At 32.8% G+C, this 21,468-nt stretch overlaps 1 protein-coding gene across 1 annotated transcript; it reads left to right on the forward strand.

Moving 5' to 3' along the window:
* The first annotated feature begins 293 nt into the window (after positions 1–293).
* LOC124354362 (venom protease-like) lies at positions 294–20,964 on the forward strand. The gene is made up of 6 exons (XM_046804757.1): positions 294–413; positions 8,211–8,429; positions 14,076–14,188; positions 16,707–16,963; positions 17,816–17,985; positions 19,949–20,964. Exons 1-6 carry the CDS (start codon positions 294–296, stop codon positions 20,123–20,125), a joined length of 1,056 nt encoding a protein of 351 aa, XP_046660713.1. The 3' UTR covers positions 20,126–20,964.
* The last annotated feature ends 504 nt before the right edge of the window (positions 20,965–21,468 follow it).

The following is a 21,468-nucleotide window of genomic DNA, read 5'->3' on the forward strand; positions in this document are numbered from 1 at the left end:
ACAAATATATGACTACTATTAGTCAAATTCTTCTTTATAGATTAAATTCCTGGAAACTCAACAAAATGTAAAAAAGGAAACAGTTGGGACCTACCAGAGAAAAGTATATACTGAGGATAAAACACAACTGAGAAATTAGAGAATTGCTCAAATCTCCAGATTTTGTGGCTGAAGCTAGGAGTAGAAGCTTAAAATGGGAAGGATACATGATTAAAATAGATGAAGGAACATGGTAAAGGAAATATGGGGAGAAAAATCCAACTGGAAGGACGATGTAGAAGACTCAAAAAATTATGGAAGGACCAAGTAGAGAGGGGGATGCCATAAGAAAACTGAAAGGAGTGCAAGAGGATGCTGTAGACCATAAGAAATTGAGGAGGCCAAATACTACCTTGGGTATCATGGGCTTGGAAGTAAGTAACAATTAATTACTAGAAGTGTTTTTCATACTACTTAACAAATTATGTATTGAAGCTGTATATCTACTTAGCTGATGGTGATAACCCTTTAAGTTTTATTTTAAATTACCTACCACACACAAGTTTTAAACCTTAGTTACTGGCTTTCTCTGTATTAATAATCTTTGACTTTACAAACCTAGATTTCTAGACGATAACTAACAGGTGTATTTTTACTGATTGTGTTTAGAAGTACCTATCTATATTTCAATAAAGCGGATTGATTACATGGGTAACCCATGTAAAACCATTGTTTACACTTTCACTGCTGATCTATACTGAACCATGATAATTATTCTCATAATGCACACAGCAATCACTGTGAAGCATGTGTTAAAGAAACGCTGAGTGCATGATGGACTCTGTCATAATTTAAAGAGGAACTTGAAAAGATTATAGACTAATAACAATAGTATCTCTTCATTACACATAACATTTGATCAAATACATCTTGGTGCATTGTCATATACAACTATACCTACAATAATAAAACTACAAGTCATCAAGGTTTTTGTTGAGGAATTCATAGATAATAATTTAACATTTCTCAATTAATAAAAGTTTTAACAATTTTTCAAAGAAGTTTTAATTGTTTAGGTAACTTATTATATAAAGAAGTTTGTGAGTGTCGGAAAAACTGCATTTTTTACTGTTCAACTTTTGTAGTATTTTGATTGTCTTGCTTGAAATTTAATAATATTAGTTTAATAATAATAGTATAATAATAATATTCATTAAGAAGAAGTCCATTATTTACAAACATTTCATCACAATTGATGTGTTTTCAATATATAATTCTTAATAAAAGAATATTTTTTTTACCATCAGCACAATTTATTGTCTTGTCAGGATATAGGACATAATTATTTGGTACCTATTGACATAAATTAAAAATAATGCTGGGCTCAAGATCGATTCTTGTGGGACTCCAAATGAAGCCTTTTAACAAGAAGAGGTAAAACTATAGTTGGCATTTCCTACTATAGTTCTTTGTTTTCTATCCCTCAATTATGAGTGAATAATCCTCAAAGCCTAATCTCTTAATCCCTTTTCATGAATCTTGTCTAGTAAGAGCCTCTATGATGATCAACACAATCAAAAGCCTTGGGCAGACCACAGAAGAGACCAGCAGTAAATTCCGATCTATCTAAGGCCTCAAACGTGCCATTAACAAACTCCTCAAGAGCCGTCTTAGTACTTTTATTTATCCTAAACTGAAACTGTTCATTAGATACTAAAGTACTAAATTCTAGAAGTCATTAAGTCTGGAGTGCCTTTTCAAAAATTGTTGAGAAATTACTGAGATAGAAATTAGACAAAAGTTAGTGATATCAGTTTTTGAACCCTTTTTATAAAATGGAATAACTTCAGACAGTTTAAGCTGATATAGAAAAATACCCTGTTGTAACATATAACCCCAAATCAAAGTTAAAACTTAGTTACATTACAAGAAGCTTTCAGGAGCATAACCAACATTTCATCACTGCTATAAATTTGGAACTGTTGGTATTTTATAGGTGGAACTTGAAGTAAATGAACTAAAGTAATAAATTTTGTATTTAATTTTTCAGTGACATCCATGGGATTTTAAACTTCTACACCATTGGCATTTAGTATGATTTATTTGTTTCTTATTATTTCCACCCAATTCCGATTTTATAATGCTCCAAGTATTTTGGATATAGGGGAGAGGGGGGCACATGTGGACAAATTTTACATTTTATTTTTTTAAATTTTTGTTATGAGAAAAAATTGTCAAAGGTTTTATTTATATACTAATATAGGTGTTGAGGTATGTAAATATATGACATTTTACTCTTTAAAACATCTTTTGAACTTGTTAATTCTTACCTTTAAAATAGTTAACGGAGTGTCCACAAGTGCCCCTCCAGGGGGCAGTTTGTGGACATAACCAACATTTTTGGGGGGGTAGTTGTGGACAGATAAAACATCTTTCATATATCTTAAATATGATTTTTATTAATTAAACTCAAACATTATGACTTCTTTGTACAGTTACAAGGAGTAGTTATTTCAACCTTTAAAGTGAAAGAAAGTAATAAAACTAGTAAAAAAATAAGTTCAATACTAACTAACAATGTATACTTTACTTAAAATGACAAGAAAAAACAAATAGGCTATTTAACCTGTGTTATAGCTTATAAAACATAACCTACCTATGGCTTACAAAACAAACCAAACCTATTTTCTTACATATTTAAAAAAATATGTGAAGAGTAAAAGTATGACATCAATTCGTAAAGTCAAGATTCGTGTTTTATTTTTTCCTGCAAGCTAAACTTATTCTAGACTATTACTAAATTAAAACAAGAATGATAGAAAAAACAATATTAATAGCCTACATACACATCAAGTAAACATTAAATTCAACCCATGTTATAGTTTGTAAAGGAAAAATTAAAGATAAACATACTGACAGCTCTTTCAGTACCTCCTGAAACAGTCGGTAGGGGTAGTTTTACAATTATGTCTTCAATGTCAATGGCACTTACATCTGGAAGATCAGGTTTGACAAATTTAATTGATGATGTCCCTGATCCCTCTTTTTTCTTAAAAAAACTTACATTAAATTCAGTAAGACAAATCTTGTCATTGATTTGTGCTACATAAAATTTTTCACTTTTTTTTACTGGCTAGCCGAACTAAAACAAAATCTAAAACATTTATGTTGGATCCATCAGACTCTACTTTCTCACCTTTACTTTCCTCTATATCACTATCTTCACTTAAAACTAATGGGCTCAAGACTTTATCACTGTAGCATTCAATATCATCTTCTTCGTTTTCAGAAGTACTAGAGCTATCCACATGTATTCTGCGTTTTCTTTTTTTTTTCTGTTTAGATTTTCCTTTAGACTTAGACAAACCTTGTTTCATCTCCATTAAAAAGTTTTTTCTTGTAGGCCAAAAAAAATTCTTTTTTTAATTCTTCTTTTAATTTTTCTTTGATTTTACTGCTGCCTCTATTCTATTTTTTCAGGGGTAATCTGTCAAGATACATGTCTTTTCCTTTCTTTCTGCCCCTTGGCTTTTGAGTGTTATTTCTTAACGGTGCTTTGGGGAATGGGCGAACTTGTTCTGGGGTTACAACTTTTACCTTTTTTTGGATATTTTTGCACAACTGTTGGAGTGCATTTTTCATTTTCAAATTGAGAATTTATTTGGTAATTTTCTGCATCCATCTGATTTGTACTGGTGTTTTCTCTAGGTACTTGCCTTAGGTTCTTCTAGATTAGGCCTACAAGAACCTTCATTATCTCCATTTTCTTTAGCCTGGTCCTGTTGGCAAAGAGCTGATAAAGTCGGTATCACTAAATACTGAGCGCTGAAATGGAAAAATTCCGGATTTTGCAAAGCCAGAAACAATATTTTTCCTAGAAAAAGCTTCATCATACGCCATTGACGTTAGATAAGCAACTTGTTTTATTGATATAGTCATTCCAGGATTTTCAGATAACCATTTGTTAAAAGAGGTTTTGCAATAACTTTTGAAAGGTCCAAACACAGCAATGTCGAGAGGTTGCAAGCGGTGGCTAGTGTGAGGTGGAAAAGTTAGAATAACAATTCCATTTTCACGGCAGAACATAATCACATCCAAGTTAATGTGCGACTCATGATTGTCTAATAAAATGAGGATTTGATTGTCTTTTTGAACATGCGGTGTGTAATTTAACATGTTTGACCACCTCAAAGAAAACTTCTTGAGACATCCATCCAGAACGAGTCGCAAAACCGACACTGCCAGTTGGTGCTCCATTAAGGAAAATGTTCCTTATAATGAACACGGGGAAACACATAAGCAGGAGGTATTGTGTTACCAGAAGCTTTTATAATCCCACAAAATGTTACAAGCTCTCCTCGCTCTGCGGAAACATTCTGGCCTACCTGTTTTACACCAGTCGGAGCAACAATCTTTGGAGCTTGTAATACAGTAGTTATGCCAGATTCATCTATGTTTATGATTCTGTCACTAGTAAAAGTGATATTTTTCCATAACTGTTTCCAAATTATTGAAGAATGAATCAACATTTTGTTTATTAAAGTTTATATTTCTAGCAAAGCTGGTGTTTTTCTGGCTTTCTCAGACTCAGTGTAGACTGATGACGGCGCATAAAACATTTTAGCCATTCAATATTTGCTAGTTTTTTCATCTTCCCACTTACAAGGAATCTCAAGCCCAAGTTTTTTAGGCATATGAATAGGCAAATTCACGTACCTGTCTATAGGTTAGGCCGTACATCATTTTACTGCATTGAAATTAGATAGTCTACTATCATATTTTCTTGTACATCTGTAAAAATCTGTCTGGTGTTATACTTGCTAGACCGGGGAAAAGTAGATTGCACAGGATCGTCCCCTCATTTTCAGCGTTTGGCAGCTTTTGAAGTCTTTTGTGAAGCATAGATTTAGAAAGTCCATATGTTGCAGCAGCTCCACGGATTGTTTGGTTGCCATTCCGTATATCCTCAATAGCACATCTGACTGCATCCTCTGAAATTGCAGCTCTCTCGGTTTTTCTTATGTAGGTTCTCACCATCTTCACCCTAAAAAATAAATAAATCAATGTATATAACTGTTGTATTTAGATAAAGATAAAACTAGTTAATCTTAAAAAGCCTTTTGAAATCTGTATTCGGGCAATAAATATTGCAACCTCCTTGATTGATGTGGTGTCAAGGCTTGGTTAAGCTATAATTTACTTAATTTTGGTTATGGGAGCAAAACAAAATGTTCTAGATCATGAAATGACTAAAAATTATTCACAACAAGTGTACATGCTAGTTTATTAGCTATACATTTATGAGATGTTAAATAAGTAACTAATATAACACTTGTCCAAAACTACCCCCTTGTCCACATGTGCCCCCTTGAAAGTGTCCACATGTACCCCACCAGTAGATTGTAGGTGGTTTGAATGCATTCTCATCATATTTTTTTTTAGGTTAGGATTTATGACATCTTCTACACAATAAAAATGTTGCTTAAATATTACTAAGTTTATAAAAATACCTTATGTTATAAGGAAGAGCCCGAATAAAATAACTTTTAAAGTTAAAATTTGGGCTCAATTTTTATCTTTTTAACATAAAAAAACATAAAAATATTCTTACCTCTTAAACCATGTAGCCAAACAGCACTAAATTTATCTGGAGGAAACAGTAGACCAACACTGTTCTGAGTGAACAAAGTTTTGAACTAAACTGGTTAGTTGCATGGCGGGAAATTCCCCCCCCCCCCCCCCACCCCCCCCCCCCCCCACCCCCCCCCCCCCCCACCCCCCCCCCCCCCCACCCCCCCCCCCCCCCACCCCCCCCCCCCCCCACCCAACAGTGTGCTAAATGTTTTGTTATTGTAAAAAACTGTATTTTTCTCAGCACTCAACAACGTCAGAAGGTCACAATGTGGAGTTTTTTCTTTAAATTAGAACAAACATTGTTTAAAGACAGATTTTACTGTCATAATTTAGAAACTAAAAATTGTTAATATGACATTAATTTAATATGTTTTCTAAGTGTCTTTTACATATATTTATTTAAATTTACATATTAGTATTCGAGTAAAAAAGGTACTTTAAAGAATAAAAAAAGTTAAAAAAATAAACCGCTTTAACAGTGCATACAAATTTTAATTTTAAACAGAGACATCAAAATGGACTATGTAAGACTTATTATTTCAAATATTACATAGAAGGCTTTCTAATAAAAAATTTAAGATACTGTACCTAACTTATGACACTAATAGTTTATTCAATAAAATTAATAGAACATATAGGGACACAAATTAACAATTAGGAACACCACTAGTTTAAATCTTACATTTTACATAAATTATTACTTAGCTCAATTTTAATTCATCAGGTATTTTTAAATTGGCTGAAATTTGAGTTGTAGTTATAGACTGTCATAATACTGTATTATAGATAAATAGAAATTTTTATTTTTATGGCCACTAATAATATAATTGTTTGAACAAATGTAAAACTTTAACATTTAAGTTATGCATATGATCTTCTCACTATAACTTTTTTTCTGCAGTCAATTCCAAACTTTGATTGGGGCTGGCTGGATTCCGTGCTACGAACTTGTCATTCAGCTATTAGAAGCAGGTTTTGAGGATAATTTGAGGTTATTATTTTGATGCCTTCAATCTCCCCATCTCATCCTCAATATCTTCTTAATTAGTACAAGCCATGCTTTATAAACTGTATAATTTTGCGATATCTCAATATAAAACTTGATTTAAGATTGAAATAAATAATGCCAATATAAGGTGCACACCTGCTTTCTTTATATACACTGATATTATAAATTAGGTTTCATAACTTTTTATAAACTGCCAGAGTTCTTAAAGTGTAGATTGAGACGTAAGTTTGGTTACCTTTTTTAAGACATGATTCTTTAATTAAGACCATTATTTATTGTAGTGTTTAAAAACCTCAAAATTAAAAATTGTTATTATATTAATTATCAATATTATAAATTTTTAACAGGCTACCTGTACTACTCTCATTATGGATTATGTTGAATGTTGTTAATCATGTTACAGTCTATAATTTGTGAAAATACAATTAAAACAGCTACATTTTCAATGCGAATTTTGAGTTTAGCTCCACTTCACCTCCGCTTAGTGCAACGTCATAAATCTGACACCGTTACAGACTTTGACTCCTGGAATCTGGAGTCCACATCTCAAGAGTTACAAAACATTATGGTGTCAAAGGACACACTGGATGGTTGCTGGGAAACCTGGCAGACCTCTTTTGTAGTCTAAGTGTCTCTGATGCCGAAATGGTGCAGAGTTCGTTTTGAACTTCTTTATCACTCACCTTGTAGGCCTATCTCTCCAGATGTGAATTCCAGATTATGGGAGTCAAGTCTGTGACGGTGCCAAATTCAAGACACTGTACTAAGTGGAAGGTGGAAGTGGAAGTGGAATGGAGATAAAATCGACATTTGCATTGAATCAACCCATTCCTTATAGCTACGTTATGTATAAAAATTTGTTTGGAAAATTATTATGCTCGTTCTGAAAATTAAAAGCTATACCTGAATACCAAATTTGCTCTAGGTTGGAATAATCATATGACCACAGCTCATGTTTACCAACCCCATGAATTAGTCCTGTAAAATTACATTTTTTCAACTAAGAGGTTTCAAAATAGACACAGCTTATTCACCAAAATCACTATTTTGTTAACTCAATACTTTCTTCAGTACTGTGTATGTAGGAAAGAAGAAAAGCAATTATATTAAATTTTTAATTGTGTGGAGAGACTATTAATTTTCTCAAAAAAAAAAAAAAAAAAAAAACTCACTTACTCAATAGAAAGGGTGAACCTTCAACTACCATATTTATTGACAAAGTTCCAGTATTGACTTTTGACAGTCTTCCTGAACTTGGTAGGTGGCTTCTAGTGTATTACATGATAGCCTATTGTAGAGTTTGATGCTTCAATTACGGAAATACTCTTAGTGTGCTAAGTCTTTAGGAAGATGTTTGATGTCTTCTGATGTCATTTGTTTTATAAAAAAAAAAACAAATAAAGCTTCAAATATAGTGCAATTTAACATAAATTAACTAAAAACAAAGAGGAATTTCAGGCTCTTGAACTAAAAGCAATATAATTGATCTAACCTCCCATTACTGTTGATGAAATGAAGTGCACTATTTTGAAGTACCACACCAGGAGGAGAATACTAACTCTGATCATATTGGACAGTAGAAGCATAGAATGCTTGTTATTGCTTTTCTGAAGGTTTCAAGCTGATATTATTTTTGTGTATTTCAGAATGTGAAGAGTACAGCAAGTCAGTGTCAGAAACCATTAATGTCCTGCCCCTCTCGCTCAATGCAGAAGCTGTGCCACTCAAAGTCCAGAAATGTGATTTCTCAGCTGTAAAACTAATTGTTGGTGGTGAAGCTTCTGAGCTTGGAGAATTTCCTCACATGGTAATACTCTATTAGCTTATTAACTATGATTAGCTAATGTATATGTTTCCAATTGATTAGAAGATTAAATCTTCATTAGACATTGAGAACCAAGTAAATTAATTTAGATGGATATCCAAACGTTAAATAAAAATATATGGTACTCTCAAAGCAAAAAACTTTCTCCTATTTCTTGTGCTTTACAACAATATAAGTAAAACATTTTTGACTGTTCTAAATTATATTGTAGGCCTAATTTAAAAAATGTACATATAGGCTTGTGTGAGCTTTTATAGAAAACTGGGTTGATCAATTAAAGAGGATTCAATAAGGTTCAAAAAGGTTCGATTCACAAAAGGCCTTGCTTTTGTGGTTTTTATTATACTCATGATTAGGGATGACTAGAATAAATTTATGGGGGGGTGAAATTTTAGTTTCCAGAATTGTTGCATGTTAATACCGTTATTTACAGATTCATATAACAAAGTACTTTAATTTTCACATTAGTATTTACAGCACAAACTTTTCAAGACAAGACTGGCGTTTCTTAATACTTGAGGAGGGGTTGAATACTACATGGTTCAAATATGAGCTAATTCTGCAAAATACACTAGATCTTGAGCTACAGTTGAATAATTTTGTTTGAGCTATTATATTAAGGGGTTTTGGGCCTCAGAACTTTGTTGATGTGATAATACATTTTATTAGCAACTATGATGGCAACCTGGAATAAACAAAACAGAATATACTTGGACAATAATCATGACATATTTCAATAAGTGATTGACACATAATGGAATCATTTTGTAAAAATGGGGGGTTTTAGTAAAGTGTTTAAACATTGAAGCTTAACCTGCAAGCTTAAGTGCATGTCAATACCCAGTAAACAATTGACCTAAGACAAGATGTAAGCATACACATAAACTAATGAGTGGAGAAAACATGGTAATGGACACCAAAGCCCTTACAAAGTCCATACAAGAGCAGCACAAATAAAACACCAGTACACAGTACAAGTTCAGTACAGCAACACAAGATAATATTTTGTAGCATTTTACAAGTGGCAGCAAGCAAGAAATTCGTTCATGGCCGGTTAGTTGGATGGCGTCTAGAAATACAAAAACAGGTTTAAGGACGTTGAGTTGGAAAGGAATTGCCAAATGACTTCAGGCATGTTTTTAGGGGTATGTTTTTTTAATTGTTAACCTATGTGTATTCTTAACCTTGTTTTAGGCTTTTTGACATTTGAAGAAAAGAACATATCGAGGGGTTTCTGGTAAAATCACCCAAGTCCATTTTTTTTTCTGAAATCATGATTTTGTAACCTATAGATGGTGGAATTCAAGATCTACAGGAGGTAAAACCAACCATGTCATTGTTAACAATAGTAAACGAATTATGGGCAAAATAAGTTTTACCCAAATGGTTTTTACTTCTATTCAGTAGAAGTAAAACCACCCAAGTTACTTTGGGTGATTTTACCTCTATCACTTTTGCTGTGGCTAGATGAGCCAGCTGTGTTTTTTTTAACCTATAAGGCATGTGAGTGATTTTACCTCTTGTGTATACATTGTGATTGTATCTGTATCACATTGCCTTTAGTAAAGTGCACTAGTAAGGATATTGATAATTAATAAAAGTGCTTTAATTAATTGTGAAAATGAAACGTTCTAAATTGATTTGTGAACTAGCTGAACGAAATGAAGTGTTGGAAATTAACAATCATAATGAACTAAGTGAAAGGAACCTAACCAAACATGATACAAATCTAACCAATCAGTTGTTTATAAACAGTGGTGAAACAACTAGGTTAAGTTCATCTTGTTCAATTCCAGGTAATAATTGTAGTTTACAATGTAGGCCTAAGGACCTGAACCAATCTTCTAGTTTCCTCAGAATCTGATTCTGACTTAGTATACGACTCAGATGCAGATCCAGAATACTTACCAAAAAACAAACCGATCCTATTGCTAAAGGACTGAGAAATATTTAAAAACTACAGAGTACCAGACCTGTACTAAAAAGAAAGCTTGACGATGAATCTAGGCCTACGCCTATGACTACTGGCAATATTGTTATTAGGCCGACCCAAATTGAAAATGATATTGCTTTACCAAATGCTTTATCTTGCCCAGAGGTTACATTACATGAAGCAAATGGTGATGTGGCTGATCCTGAAATAAATATCATTACTATCGCTGATACTCCTGAAACTGAACCATTAAAAAAGAAACCAAGAAAAAGATGGAGCAAACCTCACCCAGAAACCTGGAAAGTCAACGTAAATAAATCCAATAGAAAACTAGGCCTACCATACAAAGCCAAAAAAGGGGAAAAAGTATGCCACCTAAAATCCCTAAGCCCATTGATTGCTCACAGTGTGTTTTCCAATGTACGTCCAAGTTCAGCGAAAATATCCGTAAGGAAATTTGTGCAGAATTTACATCAAGTTCATTCGAGCAACAAAAAAAATTTAATTTTGTCCCTTGTTACAAAATCTGTAGTTGAAAGAAAAAGAAAACGAGATGATGACTCTAAAAAACCTGGCAAAATGTTCAGTTATTTCTATTTTCTTTGTGAAAGAGGGTGAAAAAGTTAGGGTATGTAAAACAGTTTTTTTTAAAAACCCTTTCAATTAGTAACGCTCCTCTGAAAACAGCATTTTCTATGCAATCTGAATTAACTGGTAATTTTTAAAAGGCTCTGATAACAGAGGTCGTAAAGAACCTCCGAACAAGACTTCTCAAGATTGGATTAATAAAATCAAAGCTCATATTGAAACTTTCACTACAATGGAGAGCCATTATTGTCGCAAAGACACAGAGAAAAAGTACCTTGATTCATTGCTTTCCATAAGTAAGATGTATGAACTTTTTCAGTGAACTGTACAAAGATGAAGAAAACGTGCCAAAGAGAATGTGTACAGAAAAGTGTTTTGTACAGAGTACAACCTTAGTTTTTTTCATTGTTCTAAAGACAGGTGTCTCATAGGTCTGAACTATGAGAGTGCTACTGACGATGAAAAGAAACTGCTCCAAGCTTCATATGACGAACACATTATCAGGAAAAACGAAGCGTACGACAGCAAAGATTATGACAAAAAAAAGAGCAACTGAAGATCCAGCTTTCGTTACTGCGAGTTTTTGACTTGCAAAAGGTTCTACAAATTCCTGTTTCAAATGCTGGTCCTGTGTACTATAGTAGAAAAACTATGTGTATACAACCTAACAGTGTATGAAGCAGCACCACCTAACAAAGCCTATTGTTTTTGTTGGAGTGAAAATAACGGTAAGAGAGGTAGTTGTGAGATCGGAACTTGTCTTCTACAGTGGTTTAAAACATTACCTGCACATGTTAAGGAAAGTTTCTTTGTATTCTGATACATGTGGAGGTCAAAAATAGGAATCAGTTTGTAGCAGCTCTATTTTGTACATAGTAAAATATTTCCAATTTGATGTTATTGAGCACAAGTTTTTAGAGAAGGGGCATACGAAAATGGAAGTGGACTCAATGCACAGTGCAATAGAGCATGCACAACAAAATGTTTCTATAATGTGTATGAGAGATTGGTTAACAGTTTTTGCTTATGGCCAGATCTAACAGGCATACTCACAAAAGGAAGAAGCCAAAAAAAGACGGGTATTTAACAAAAGAACTTCAGTTTAGACGACTTTATTGATTTAAAAAGATCTAGCAAAAAAACACTATTGAAAATAGAACTACTGACTCAAATGGAAAAACTGTAAACTGGCTGAAAAAATAAAACGTTTACAATATGAAAAAGCGAAAACCTGGAACTGTGCTATTCAGTTATAACTGTAAGGGGGACAGTTATCAAGAACTACGCGTGATGGAAAACAAACCAGGACGACCAGTAAAGCAGTGCGATCTTAAGAATCTCTATTCTGGACAGCTTTCTATCTCAGAAGCAAAGAAGAAGGACTTGCTGAAGTTATGTAAGTCAATGTCTTTCCTACAGAGCACCATTCTTTGGATACAAAAGTTAAAGACATCTGGACACAAGAACACTGTGGACCAAAACTCAGAGCCAACCACCGAGGAGTACTTTTTTGAGGAAGATCAAGAAATTTCTTATGCCTAAGATGTATACGGACTACCTACTACGCCATACCTGTTAATTGACATCAAATAGTAAACTTTTATTTATACAACTAGGTGTTTTTATTTTGTCTAAAATAAAGTTTAACTTAATCAGCTCCATTGTCATTCTTGAGTAATGTGCTTAAACCCCCATTTTTCGTAGTGGTAAAAACAACCAAGTCACGTAAACAATTTTTCTTATTTTTTTTAAGCAGGTAAACAAAAATAATATTTTGGTTAAAAACTAAATTACTTAAGGTAGTTTTAGTTTGACTACTAGTTGCTTTGTTCCTTTTCTTATTAAACATCAACAGTGATTTTACAGGGAAATTCGAATGTTTGTTTTCGCTCTACTGAAAAATTTAAAAACTAGGACTTGGGTGATTTTACCAGGAACCCCTCGATATGTTGATTCTCAACATTTATAGTGTTTCAGTTTTTTTTACACTTTACAATGAAAAATGTCCAAAATCCTTGTATTCTTGCTATATTACTATTCCCGAAGATTTGGACATATTTTGGCTTTTCAGGATTGTGGAGGTTACATATTTTAGCTTCCTAAAAAAGTAAAGTTACACTTGAGCTTAAGGCATACTTAAGTGGGGTATCATTAAGTGTATATCATTTTAATGATTCCCCAAATTAGAATATCTTGTAGTACTTTCTTTTTCCAAAGTTTTAACATATTTTGGCAGGAAGGTAAGGTTATTTCAACTACTTTCTAATACATACATGTGTACGGAAATATTTAACAACAATTAAAATTCTGAAAATGTTAATATTTTCACAAATATAGTAGTTTTTATTTTAATATATTTTAGTGGGTAAATTTTAATAGTTGCCTGGCATTGAAGCACTAGAATGCCAAATTTCTTGTACTTTATGAATAAAAGGTAATTGGGTTGGTTTGTTGAAGTTATTGGAATCCACACTGTTGGAAGGTATTTTCAAAATGTTGCGCTGTTATAACGATATACATAGTTTATATTTAAACCAAAAATAAGTCCAAAGAAACATGCTAAGCGTCTTTTAATTTCTTTATGTAGCTATATATTTTACTATCCATGCTAAATGTTCTATCATTACAATAAGTACATCAGATTTTTGAGCAAATAGAAGAATTTCCCATCAATTTCTGAAGGGTAGTTTTGAGTATTATAAACCCTAAACTCTAAAAAACAAGTTTGTGATTATATATAGTATCCAAACCTTAACATCAGTTTCATAGCCCTAGCCAGTGAGGAGTTTAAGGTTCAAACCCCCCCCTGAAATAAATGATAATAATGCTTGACTTTCATAAGACTAAAGTTTCATAGCTGAATCCTTCTCCCTCCAAAAACATCAGTTTATCAGTGATAACATCTAGAATTGTTAAAGTAGATTAGACCATATAACCATGCTGCTGTGTTCTCAGCATCAGGACGAACAAGTATATGCACATATTTAATAATCACTCACATCGTTAGAATTTTTGCAGGTATTATTATTTGTTATGAACATGTTATATATATTTTTTGCACATATGGTTTTCACGATAATTTAGTGTACAAACTCAATTTTTCTCAGGCAGCATTGGGGTTTCAATCGTCAAACTCCCGGGACATTGTGTGGAACTGTGGCGGCACTCTGATCAGCGAACGCTATGTGATGACTGCTGGACACTGTGTCAACACTACATTGTGAGTACCTGTTGTTCTGATAGAACAATTACTGTAATTGTTGTCATATCCTTACTGTTCTCATGGCCACCAAGGCTAGGCCAGGAAAAGTTGGATAAAATGTTGTAATGGAATATAGGCTAGATGATGACTTCAGATGAAACTGTGAAGATGCTCATTAGTAATAAAAATACGGAAAATTTTCTGAACGAGAGTTTTTATAGGGAATCGTAAGTATAGCTAAAACTAGATCAAGTAAGGGATTAAATAAGTTTGGAAATTGACTCACTTACTTTGATAAAAATAAATAATATATAAACAAAAATATTTCAAAACTTTTTTGTTTTGAGTCTGTCACAATATGAAGAACTTGTTATATCACATTTTTAATATAAAGTATACTGATTTCAAATAATTCATATAACATTGTAACTAAATTGTATAAAAGTTACATTAAACCTGACTCATATTTAATTAATTAGAAATGAGGCATTATAACATGTTAAAATTAATTAATAATTTAATTTAGCTTGGATAAATAATAATTTAATAATTAATTTAATTCTTGTAAAGTATATTAAAAACGTTCTTGAAGGTACTTCTAAAGAGACCTATGAAAAGTTATTATGTGCTTTTAGATATTTTTGTTCCTCAAAAAACAAATGTCACCTGAAAAAATGCAGAATTCAAGATGTAGGAAAAACTACAACAAAATTCAATGTGACAACTTTTGAGGTTCCTAAAAGTTTCTTCAAAACTGCTTCGAGCAGTGGAAAGGCGCTGGGTGATTTGTCTGGCATTAGGAGGTAATTATTATTAATTACCTTTCAGTAAAAAAATGTAGGACAACTACTATATGGAATTAAAACAAAGTAACTTATATCTAGTTTGAAAAACAACCATAATACTGTTAACAGGTTGGTATTCCATGTTTCCTTACTCATGAAATAACACATAATGCATTAAAAAACTTATATTAATGTTGCTTCTTGTGAAATGAAGTAAATTAGAAGTTTTAAAATAAATGTTATTGACACAAAAGATCATCTATAAATAAAACATTTGACCAAAAACTGAATACAACAAAAACAATCTATTAAAACAATTTAAATCATCATCATCAATGGCATTAATTAACATATGACTGGTCTATCAAACTAATATGAAAAATCTTGAAGCCAATGTATTATAGTTAAATTATATTATAAGACAATATTAATTATCCTACACAAAATACATTCAGAACAACAATAAGGTAATTATAAAATGACCTACCTTAAATATGAAAATTTATTGTTGTTTTCACAAAGATCACAAGACAGAACTACAGCAGTATGTTGCAACAAACATACGTGTAATGTAGACTGTGATAGAATATTTTGAACAGAGTGTTCTCTTTTGGTTATTAGCCTTTACGTACTCATCCAGTTGTATATAATATTAGTTAATATTAAGTCTACTCGTCCTTTTAATTTTCCTCCTTTTCTCCATATTCTTCTACTTCCCCAGGTTTTTCCTTCTTTTTGAGCTGTCCTATCTTGCTAGAACCAGACTTGGTCTTAGGTTTAGCTGCTGCAGGACTGCCACCATTCTTCTTAACCTTGCCTCATCATCTCTGTGCTGGAACATCTAAGTCCTCCTTCTTGGTGGAAGACTTGTCTGCTGTGGACTCTCGTCATTTCTTACCCTCTTTTTCATCACTAGTCTTGGTCGTACGACCTCAGCCTTTCTTCTCCACAGTCGTATCATCGTCAGTTATTCTAGGTTCTCTGAAACCTCAATACAAATCTAAAAACTTGCAGATGGGCACCAGTTGAGTTAGTGAGCTCCTTTTAAGGATAGTAAGTCTCAAAGCATTAAACAAAATTCTCATTTTTTTATAATGTCAAGCACTTTTTGTGATCTAAGCTTTATTGAAATTATATCAGGCTATTGCCATTTATACGGATTTGATGAATGGAAAAAGTTGTTTGACAGGTATTTGCTCTTACATGTTTCCAGAACATCTTCTCTTGGTGTAGTTTAATTTCTGCCTGCAGATAACTACTATCCTCTCCCCAATTGCCATTTGGAAGCAAGCTTCCTCCAAAATCATCGGCCAGTCCACCTGCACATTATGCAGCTATGTTGACTAGCTATTGTCACAGCTTCAAAGACAAATCAATCAACTCATACAAATCTATGTTTTGAACTCTTGGCTTACCTTAAATTTATCTGTTTTTAGCAGTATCTCCTTAATTGAAAACTACTGTCACTAATATTTATGGAAATATCTGTTCAGTGAAACATAAAAATCCATATTGGTTATTATCAAGAGATTTTTATCCTAAAAGTGTATTGAGATCATAATTTATTAAAGGTAGGAAAGGGGAATGCCCCTCATACCCATTCAATGCTGCCATGACTAAAACTGAGATCTCTCATATTTTGAGCAAGATTCCTAACCCTACATTTTTGTGATCTAATTTCTATGTTTTGTGTTTCCTTCATGTATGTACATTAATGGAGAAATGAAATACACTTAGTATTTATAATATAGTGGGAATCCTGTGATTGTCCGTCTCGGAGAGTACAACCTGGCGAGAGATAACGATGGCGCTGATCCTGTGGACTACCCTATAGAGAGGATTATCGCACACCCTAACTACTTCAAATCGCTCAAGTACAATGACATCGCTCTTATCAGACTCCGCCGATCCGTCAGGTTCACCAAGTCCATCCGCCCGGCCTGTCTGCCCACTGATAACTCTATCAGAGGCACACCCATGGCCACCGGTTGGGGCCGCACTGACTTTGGTGAGCATTTTAACATTTCATATGTTTTATCACAAAATCGTAAAATAAATAACAGAAATGAGAAACTTTATTACAACATCTTTGAGAAATGTATAGCGTCAATTTACAATAATTTCATGTCTGTAATATTTACAATATTTGCACAAGAGTACATACAGTTGTTTATAAAGTTAAAATGCAAGGTTTCTTTTTTGTTAATCTTCCCAGTGCAGGTATAGTGTAGTAATACCAAACTCAAGTGAGAATAACACTGGAATAAAATGAAGACATGTAACTGTGAGTGTACACACGTTATTAAACCTACCCATTCATATCCACGTCACGATTCTCTCACATCCATAGACCATAGCCCTCATGCTGTATGTAGCATTAGTGATTTTAATTGTTAAATAACTCAGGGAACTCAGGGATTTGTAGTGAAATCTTAAACAAGGTCAAATACTTGTGACATAAAGTGGTTTTTTTTTTAATTTAGTTTTTGTTTTATCATTTGAAATGTTTTGAAGATTTGGTATGTAACTTAAATTTATCTTATTAAAAAAGTATTACAACTATTCAAAGCTATCAGTATATTTTATTTTTGTACTCACAGTGACTTAAACATCTTTAAAATTTAATAAAAAGATTTTACCTTTAAATTTTGAGTAAATATATTTTTTAACCCTCTTTCATACCATGGGCGTGTCAAATTATTTCCATATTTCCTTTTACACAGCAATTTTTTAGATTTAAGCTATATAGAATCTTAAATATGCTTTCTTCCCTACATATTTACCTCTGATAATAATATAGAATGTTTGGTCTGATCTAATTTTGTATCAAATCCACAACCACTTTTATGGAACTGTTCAGTGGGCAAGCTGAGTGACATCCTCATGAAGGTGAGCCTGAATATTATTAACAACCAACAGTGCAATTCCTTCTATAGCAGCAACAACCCTGGATCATCATCGTTTTCCTCGGGCATCATTGACACCATGCTGTGTGCTGGGGTGGTAGAAGGTGGCAGGGACACATGCCTGGTCAGTCTTAAGATTTATTGACTATAAATAATTATTAGGAATAGTTCAGAAATAAATAATTTATGTTTATAGAAAGGTGATTTCTCTTCTTGTAAAGTGTTCATTTGGAGATTAATTAAGGGAAAAAAATGGGAAATATGGTTTACGATAAAATATTAAAACTTATAATGTGCTTCCAAGATAATCTAAAATGAATTAATATATTGCTTTGTAATTAATGCTGTTACACGTTTGAAGAAAATCCGATTCAGGAAAAATTGTATCAGAATTTAGAAGAAATACAAAAATTGAAACGGTCAAAAATCTCCAATGTGTCCATCTGTTAGTAGTAAAGAGCGACTAACAATACACTCATGGTATTTGTGATGAAAACAATAGTAAAATTGATAGCTAATTTTAATATGTTTGTCTACAAAAAAGACCCGTGACCAAATGTGAACTTGTTAATGTGATTTTGTTTTTAATTTCAGTAAAAAATTGATATTACTATTATTTTGGGCTACTACTACATAAATCACTGTCCCTTCAACATACTCTGTCTCTCCAAAATTCATCAGGCCTAATTGTTCAGGCCTTTCTATTAATATTCTTCTTTACCCCATCCATTCACCTCTTCTGTGTATTTTTTTGTACTTCCTCAAAAACTGTACTACTCCCTTGTCTCCCATTATCTCTTAAGGACTCTAGCAACACTAATTCTTTCTAAGGCACAAACAATCCTAACTGGTTGCCTTCAAACCCATTTCAGTACCTCCTTGACTGCCGTTCTTCCTAAAGAATTCTAGCAACACTAATTCTTTCTAAGGCACAAACAATCCTAACTGGTTGTCTTCAAACCCATTTCAGTACCTCCTTGACTGCCGTTCTTCCTAAAGAATTCTAGCAACACTAATTCTTTCTAATGCACAAACAATCCTAACTGGTTGTCTTCAAACCCATTTCAGTACCTCCTTGACTGCCGTTCTTCCTAAAGAATTCTAGCAACTCTAATTCTTTCTAATGCACAAACAATCCTAACTGGTTGTCTTCAAACCCATTTCAGTACCTCCTTGACTGCCGTTCTTCCTAAAGAATTCTAGCAACACTAATTCTTTCTAAGGCACAAACAATCCTAACTGGTTGTCTTCAAACCCATTTCAGTACCTCCTTGACTGCCGTTCTTCCTAAAGAATTCTAGCAACACTAATTCTTTCTAATGCACAAACAAACCTAACTGGTTGTCTTCAAACCCATTTCAGTACCTCCTTGACTGCCGTTCTTCCTAAAGAATTCTAGCAACTCTAATTCTTTCTAATGCACAAACAATCCTAATTGTTTGTCTTCCATCTCATTTATGAATCAGTCCTTAACTTTATATGTACATAAAATTATAATTTCTTATTCTACTCACTTTTTGTTTTTTACTTATACATCATAATAATTTGTTGTTTAAATAAGTAAGAAAATAAGAAAAAATGTTTTATATTAAATTAGGAATGCACTGTACCATGTTCAAATAAATTAAGAAAGAAATACATGTTTCAAACATTAGTTTTCAAAATTTTATTTTTTTCTATTATTTAATCATTTTTATTGTTATTGTTACATTTTATAAATTTGGCCATTTTAGTATGGATTTTTTTAAATTTGTATCTTTCTACTGATATACAACATCTAGGGAAAATACTGAATTATGAAACAAATACAATAGTTTCAGTGAAGTTGCGTTGTTGCAACCCTGATTTCAGATTATTTCGCAAAATATTTACAAATATTAAACAATTGATGTGTTTATGTATGGCATTAAAGATTCTAAAAAGTATAAAAACTGAAGTTTACATGATTATTGATGTATTGGTACATGTATTGATTATAGGTTTCTACGTTGTTTTAATGTATTAAATTGCATTTGCAAATAAAGTAATGTTGGATGTAAAGTTCTGCTCTATACAAGTCATTTCAAACGAAATAAATTTTGTTCCAGGGTGATTCAGGGGGTCCTTTGTCGATCACAAAGAAGGACAACCCTTGTGTTCACTACGTCGTTGGAATCACCTCTTTCGGGAAAATATGCGGAGCCCCCCACTCACCCGGGGTGTACACAAGAGTGTTCAAGTACCTGACTTGGATAGAGAGGACAGTGTGGCCCAGTGATACATGAATCATAGCAAGGTCTTGTTGAACCACGCTGAGCAACTTGTATAGCGAGTTCCAACAGGTTCTACACCCTGGAGTCCTGTTTGTGGGTTGAAAAGACCTTAGGAACACAAATTAGTCATGTCTTGCCATATGAGTTAGTTTTACTAAGTCAATCAATTAACAATAACGAATGTGCCAATTAAAGTTAAATATGCTAACAGTAAAGATTACGAAGACAATGTTTTCTTTATTGTGTGGCTTAAGTTTCATAATGAGAGAATAAGGGCGTTCCGTAACAGTATTGAAATTAATCTGTGTGATCCGTAACAAGTATTGAAATTAATCTGTTTGATTTGCTTGGTATTAAAATTTATCAAATGTTGAGATTCTCTCTCACTTACTTTTACAATTTGAAGTAATCATTACTTTGGGCTTAATAATAAGAGTTAAGTTGTATTGCAAATTTAAGGAGAAACATAATGTTGTTGGAGGTTTTACAGAGGCCATGTGAGAACAATACATACTTCATTACTGAAAACCACATTCACTTCGGACTTCAATTCACGTCCACAACTCATCTAATTCAAGATGGATAATTCAGTATAAGCATATTAATAAAAATTAAACTGTTATTGTGTATGTGTTATTTATGTATTTGTGTATGTTTTTATGTTCATTGATAGCCATAAAACATTTTTAAATGTGGTATTATTCCTAACTTAGCTTAGAACATCAAAATGAAACAAAGTTAGTGTTAATTGTATTTATTCTTTTATATTTTTACACCTAAAAAGTATTTTTATAATGTATAGAAATAATAATTAGACCTGTTGATTAAAACATATTTATAAATGACTTGAACTTTTATACTTTTAATACCTATAATCATATCCTCACTGAAACTTTCTAATAATTGTGAAGGTTAAGTAAGCAAGTCTTACTACTATACTCCAAGTATTGACTGATTATTCCAAAGCCCTAACGGGAAGGAACTGGTAGTTGTCTACTATGGAATTCAGGACTCGAGTTACATTATTTCTCTAGCAGATATTTTTATGATGTCATAAATATTAATATTCATGCGACATTTAAATGATCACTTTAATGTTATATCATTCACAATCTGAAACAAAACTCCAGAATGACAGTTCGGTTGGGTCGCAAATACACAACCCAACCATTTATGATAATGACCAAAGATGTATAGAATAAAGGAGATAGGCCAGACTGGTGGTGACGTCACGGTAGACCCAGCTGCCCATGCAGCAATGTGCCTATGCCCTTACGGTACGGACTTGCAGCATATCTGTCATTTCCCACAAAAATTTTAGTTTCAGTTCACTTTTGGGTGTGGTCAGTACACTA

Source organism: Homalodisca vitripennis, chromosome 1 (assembly GCF_021130785.1).
Source record: "Homalodisca vitripennis isolate AUS2020 chromosome 1, UT_GWSS_2.1, whole genome shotgun sequence".
Lineage (NCBI taxonomy): Eukaryota > Metazoa > Arthropoda > Insecta > Hemiptera > Cicadellidae > Homalodisca > Homalodisca vitripennis.